The 6420-nt window shown below is 41.6% G+C and overlaps 1 protein-coding gene across 1 annotated transcript in view; it reads left to right on the top strand.

The window, feature by feature from the left end:
• Positions 1-495: 495 nt before the first annotated feature.
• LOC132818201 (exocyst complex component 3-like) overlaps positions 496-6420 on the top strand; it is a 77248-nt gene continuing 71323 nt past the window's right edge. Inside the window, exon 1 of the mRNA XM_060828977.1 lies at positions 496-604. Coding sequence (XP_060684960.1) covers positions 496-604 — 109 coding nt within the window. The remainder of the gene's footprint in view (positions 605-6420) is intronic.

Genomic DNA, 6420 nt, shown 5'->3' with positions numbered 1-6420 from the left:
AGCATTAGCAATGCCATTTCTGAGTTTCCCATCAATAACGAAGATGATAGCACACATTTGTCAATGACATGCTTCCCATTTAAAGGTACCCCAGAATAGATCAGAATAAGTGCAATATGGAAGGAGAAGAATTCCTTGCAGATCAGTTGAACAAGAAGGCAAATTCAATTTTGAGAAGATGAAAATAATCTATAACAAAGGCTGGAAGTTGCGGAGGCTGGGAGCAACAGAAATGTCTTGCCTCGTACCTGGACAGAGTATGAAAGGTTTCGTGACAGCATTGGGAATGACATTCCAATATCAAATGCCAACTAACATTCTTCGAATTTGCCATCATTATCCTACAAAACACCCCTTTGACCAACACAACTTTTACTTAGCTAAACAAATCTCCATCTCAACAATCAACTCTGCAGCTTTGCACCCATTCCTTACAATTGCATTTCACTAACATTGCCATTCCAGCCTCTCCACTTCACACTTGTAGAACTCTGCATGAAAGAGAAGCCTGCTTACAACTCAAAAGAGAGGCTGAACACCAAGGGTAGCCCTGCATCCATGGTCATCCTGACAGCTAATGGAATGCTGCGTTGTGGTAATACAGGTACTATACCACCAGTGGAGGCAATGAAGGGGGCAAAGTCTTGCAAAAACCTGGTAGCAGATTTTGATGTGCCAAATACAACATCTTGTATTTATACAGTCTCTTCAATGTAATGAAATGATCCCAGGTGCTTCACGGAGGCATTATAAAACAAAAATGTGACAACAAGCAATATGAAATCGTATTAGAGCAGATGATCAAAGTGATTAGATATAAGTTTTAAGGAGCGACTCAGAGGTGGAAAATAAAATAGATCTAAACATGTAGCGAGAAACTCCAGCGTTTAAGCACCGATGATAGTTATTAAAATCTTCAGTGCTCAAGATATTCAGGAATTAGATGAGTTCAGATGCCATGTAACATTGGGAAGCTTGAAATTAGAATGGCCTCAAGCTGGTAGAAACCAGATGTGGGAGGCTGGACAGGAATGCGCTGGAATAGTCAGATCAGAATGTAACATATACACGTATTGCAGTTTCAGCAGCAGAAGGGTTGAGGCAGGAATGGAGTCAAACAATGTAAAGAGGTAGAAATCTGCAATCTTAGTGATGATACAGATATCAAATTGAAAGTTAATCTCAGGATCAAATGTGACACCAAGATTGCAAATAATCTGGTCAGACCAGGTTATTTGCCAGGGAGGAGGACGATGCAATGATGTGAGTAACTGCCCTTGACATCAAAGCAGCATTTGACTGAGTATGATATCAGGAGCCCTGGAAAAATCTGGTGTCAGAATCACAAGAGAAACTTTCCACTGGTAGCTAAAGGTGGAGGACAATGTCATATTAGGCTGGGGAGAGACTTGGGAGCATGAGAATTCTTTACCTTAAGTGAATTGACACAGATCATTGTTTATATCAAAATTTCACTGTAGTTTCATGTCAGAATGGTTTGCATCTTAGAGGGGAACTTGCAGATGTAGTATTCCATTTGATCTGCTGACTTTGTCCTTGTCATTGTTAGAGATTTCATAAAAACACCTAAGGGTAGAGGGCAATGTTGGATTGGCCATCTAAATAGCCTGTTGTGTGGTGGAATGTGCAGGCAATATGGATTGGCCATGGGAAATGTAGAATTAGAGGGTTAGGTCTGAGTGGGATACTCTTCAGAGGGCCATTGCTTCCACACTGTCGGGATTCTATGATTCTTACTCTCCACTACCAGCTCAACTCCCTTTTAGTCATTATTTCCCCTTCAGCTCAATTTTCTTTATTTACTCCTGCAAAGCATTAGATATCTGTCATTCAGTTATAATAGTTTCATTTTTTTGGACCCCCAACCACCATGTTACAATGGAATTTCACTATCATCATTCCTGCACCATTGTGGTGCCAAACTTCTGGCATTCCCCTCTTAAATAGCACTATGGATGTATCTACACTACATGGATTGTAATGGTTCAAGAAAGCAGCTCATCATGATCTTCCAAAAGGTAATTAGAGTTCAGTAATTAGGCCTAGTGGATGAGACCTTCATCCTGTGAGTGAATAAACATTAAGAAAAAACTTAATATGATCTGGAAAATGCTTTCTCAAAGGATGATGAATACAGACCATATTTTGGTCCAAAATAAGTGAAGTCACCATGGTCTCAGTAGAACATAGGACTGCTGTCTGACTAGAGAGAGAGAGAGAGACAACTGATGGGGATTAACCTTTGGGTCAGCATTCCCGAGGTTATAGAATCACTACAGTGTGGAAATAGGCCCTTCGGCCCAACAAATCCACACCAACCCTCAAAAAATAATCCACCCACACCCATTTAGATCCCCTATTATCCTACATTTACCCCTGACTTTTCACCTGACCTTCACATCCCTGAACACTATGCGCAATTTAGCATGGGCAATTCACCTAACTTGCACATATTTGGATTGTAGGAGGAAACCCACACAGACACAGGGAAAATGTGCAAACGCCACAAAGACAGGCGCCCGAAGCTGGAATCGAACCTGGGTACCTGGCATTGTGTGGCAGCAGTGCTAACCACTGAGCCACCGTAAAGGGAGATGTTGAGAAGGAGAGCCCTCCATGGTGACCACAGCTTGAACTGAACCCATGCTCTTGGCATCACTGTGTCAGAAGCCAACTAACTGTGTAGTCAGTGATAACGGCATGGGCCTTTCCACTGACCTCGAAATCCTGGTGTGAGATCAGAAAATCTTTCTAATCCACCTCCATTGCTGTGCAGTGCAACTGGGGAATGTCCATGTGGAACTGAACTGATGTCAGGCTGTCCAAGCAGCCAAGCACACTAAAGATCTTCACAGACAACACCCTTCCCTGCAAACAGGAAACTGAAAGCAGTTTTAACACTGAACAAATTAAAGATTGAGGCATACATGGTTGAAAGAAAAGGATAGAATATTCTGAGCATGCATGTTTAGGATAATATTCAAAACTTAGCTTAGTGGTTTACTTGGTTAATAGCAGTTCACAATTTTGACATTATTTTTCATCAATTATTCTGCTGCTGTCAAATTTTGGTGTGCAAATGCTAGTTATATCTGTCAAACAGAGTATCTTTTGATGGGGTTCCTGAGTGTTATTTTCATCAACTCAGGCAGTGGGTGGGAGTGGGGTTGATGGGCATGAAATGGGGCAGTACATCTACAGCCAAGTTCCCACAGTTGTCTACTGTTGTCTGTACACTGATATTTTCGCCTTGGAAGGATTGGTTAGCTCATTTAGCTGGGTGGCTAGTTTGCTATGTAGAGAGCACACCAATAGGGGTGGCACAGTGACTCAATGGTTAGCACTACTGCCTCAGAGCACCAGGGACCTGGCTTTGATTCCTCCCTCTGGTGACTATCTGTGTGGAGTTTGCACATTTTCCCCTCTGGATGCCTCTGGTTTCCTCCCACAGTCCAAAGATGTGCAGGTTAAGTGGAATGGCCTTTGGGATTGCAGAATTTTAGAGATAGGGTAGGGGATGTGGGTCTGGGAAGGGATGTTCTCCAGAGGGTCACTGTGGACTAGATGGGCCAAATGGCCTGCTTCTGCACTGCAGGAATTCTATGATAGGATGGATTCCATTTCCTCTGTGAGGAACTCTCCTTCTCAACTTCTTCTTTGTGGGCGGCACGGTGGCACAGTGGTTAGCACTGCTGCCTCACAGCGCCAGAGACCCGGGTTCAATTCCCGCCTCAGGCGACTGACTGTGTGGAGTTTGCACGTTCTCCCTGTGTCTGCGTGGGTTTCCTCCAGTTTCCTCCCACAGTCCAAAGATGTGCGGGCCAGGTAAATTGGCCATGCTAAATTCTATCTAGTGTTAGATAAGGGGTAAATGTAGGGGTATGGGTGGGTTGCGCTTTGGCGGGTCAGTGTGGACTTGTTGGGCCGAAGGGTCTGTTTCCACACTGTAAGTAATCTAATTGTGGTGTGATGACCCTCAGGTTAAACCAGGGCTCTCCTTCTCTCTAATGAAACAGCACCTATGGTGTGGTAGGGCTATGGCCACTTTACCTTTTAACGACAATGAACGCAGTCAATTTACCATCATCCTCCATGCTCCCACGTCGGCCACCTGAAGGCAAGTGTCCAGTTAAATAATACCAAAGCAATTAGAATAAATGGAGAATAATTTTCAAGATAACAGGCGTCAGCGCTAATTTGATTACTAACACAAGCACCAATCATCTTCTATTTCTGACTTCATGTGCTCACTATTTTTTTCTTTCCGATGTGAAATACTACAGTAAACTTTTTATAATCCAGCATCTATGGGACCAGGATTGATCAAATATTCCAGACAATCAAGAAGTCCGCAAAATCAATGTAAAAACATACACTCAGTAACAGAAATGTAATGCAATGGGTATAGACAAAACTGCTATACTTTATTTACAGCATAATCACAAATAATAATGCAACTTTGCCTTAAGTAAAACTTACTGCAGACAGCCTTCTCACTCCCACCCTCAACTAACACAGGTGAGGTCCTGGGTGAGCCACAGGTGACGTCCCAGAAGACTGGAGGGTAGCGAATGTTTTGCCATTATTCAAGAAGGGCTACAAAGAAAAGCTTGGGAACTATTGACCAGTAAGCTTAACATCTGTGGTGGGTTACTTGAGAGGATTCTGAGGGACAAAATATACATTTGTTTGGAAAGACAAGGTTTGATTAGAAGTAGTTGGCATGGCTTTGTGAGTGGAAGATAATGCTTCACAAATTTGTTAGAGTTCTTTGTTGAAGTGACCAGGAAAGTTGATAAGGGCAGGGCTGTAGATGTAGCCTTTATGGATTTTGGTAAGGTGTTTGATAAGGTTCCAGATGGCAGACTGTTCTGGAAGGTTAGATCACATGGAATCCAGGGCAAGTTGGCAAACTGGATGCAAAATTGGCTTGATGGTAGAAAGCAGATGATAAAAAATGGAAGGATGCTTGTCGGAGTGCCTCAAGGGTCGATGCTGGACCCATTACTGTTTGTTATCTATATCAATGATTTATTTGAGAATGTATAAGGCATGGTTAGTAATTTTGCTGATGACATTGAAATAGACGGTATTATGGACAGTGAGGAATGTTATTGGTTTAGGGCAGATGTTCGAGGTAGATTATTTACTCAAAGAGTGGTAGGTGCGTGAAATGTACTGCCAGCAGTGGGAGCAGTGTCAGGTACGTTAGGGACTCTTGGATAGGCATATAGAAGATACCCTATATGAAGGGTATGTAGGTTGGTCTAACCTTAGAGTAGGATAAAAGTCCGGCACAACATCGAGGGTGAAAGGGCCTGTACTGTGCTGTACTGTTCTATGTTATCAGAAATTGCAGCAGGACCTTTATCAGCTGGGGAAGTGGGCCAGAAAAATGGCAAATGGAATTTAATATAAATAATTGTGAGGTTTTGTATTTTGGAAATTCAAACCAAGGTAGGAGTTTCATGGTGAATGGTAGACCCTTAAGGAGTGTAGTGGAACAGAGGGATCTTGGAGTTCAGGTTCACAGTTCTCTGAGGCAGGTATATTAGTAATATTTAAAAGGCATTTGAACAAATACATGGATAGAAATGGATTAGAAGAATATGGTCCAAATGCAGGGAAGTGGGATTAGCATGGATGGACATTTTTGGTCAGCATGGACCAGTTTGGTCTCTGTGCTATAGGACTCTACGACTCTATGATTATTTGAGCATTGCGACAGATTGTGGTATTCCAGGAGACATTGACTTGAAATTTAATCAATTATTGATATTTCATGTGCCCATTTGATTGAACTACAAATATAATTACATTGCGGTAAATAAATTTTAAAAAATAACAATTTGACAGAACACAGCAAAACTTTGTGGTATTTGAGGGATATAATTTTTTGCCAGTTTTCAAGAGTGCCAGTTCATAAGGTGCCAGTTAAAACATCATTTGCTGTATTTCATTTTATTTTCTCCTCTTAAGGTACAAAGACCACGCAAATCTTGTCTGTCACATGTGGACGGCTTTCAGGAGTCAGCTTTTTGATCAATGCCAGAACTTTTTTAAAAAGACTATTGCACTGTTATTCTCTGTTGACCTTGTCAACACTCTGACCCCTATCAATGATTTCTTTTTTGTTTTGACAACAATATCCTTTGGAAACCATTTAAAATGCAGCTTTACAGTCAAAGGCCCTCTTGAAGCTCCCATTTTATAGTATTTTGCACTCTATGTTTCTATTGCCTTCTTCGTAAAACGAGACAGTAAATTTTCAATCTAGAGGAGATAAATGCTAAATATAATTCATTAAAAGCAAATTACTGTGGCTACTGGAGATCTGAAATGAAAAGCATAAATTGCTGGAGAAACTCAGCAAAAATAATCATACCAGACTAGAAATGT

Source organism: Hemiscyllium ocellatum, chromosome 8 (genome assembly GCF_020745735.1).
Source record: "Hemiscyllium ocellatum isolate sHemOce1 chromosome 8, sHemOce1.pat.X.cur, whole genome shotgun sequence".
NCBI lineage: Eukaryota > Metazoa > Chordata > Chondrichthyes > Orectolobiformes > Hemiscylliidae > Hemiscyllium > Hemiscyllium ocellatum.
Note: the sequence above shows the minus strand (reverse complement) of the source record. Positions and strands in the feature narration are given on the sequence as shown.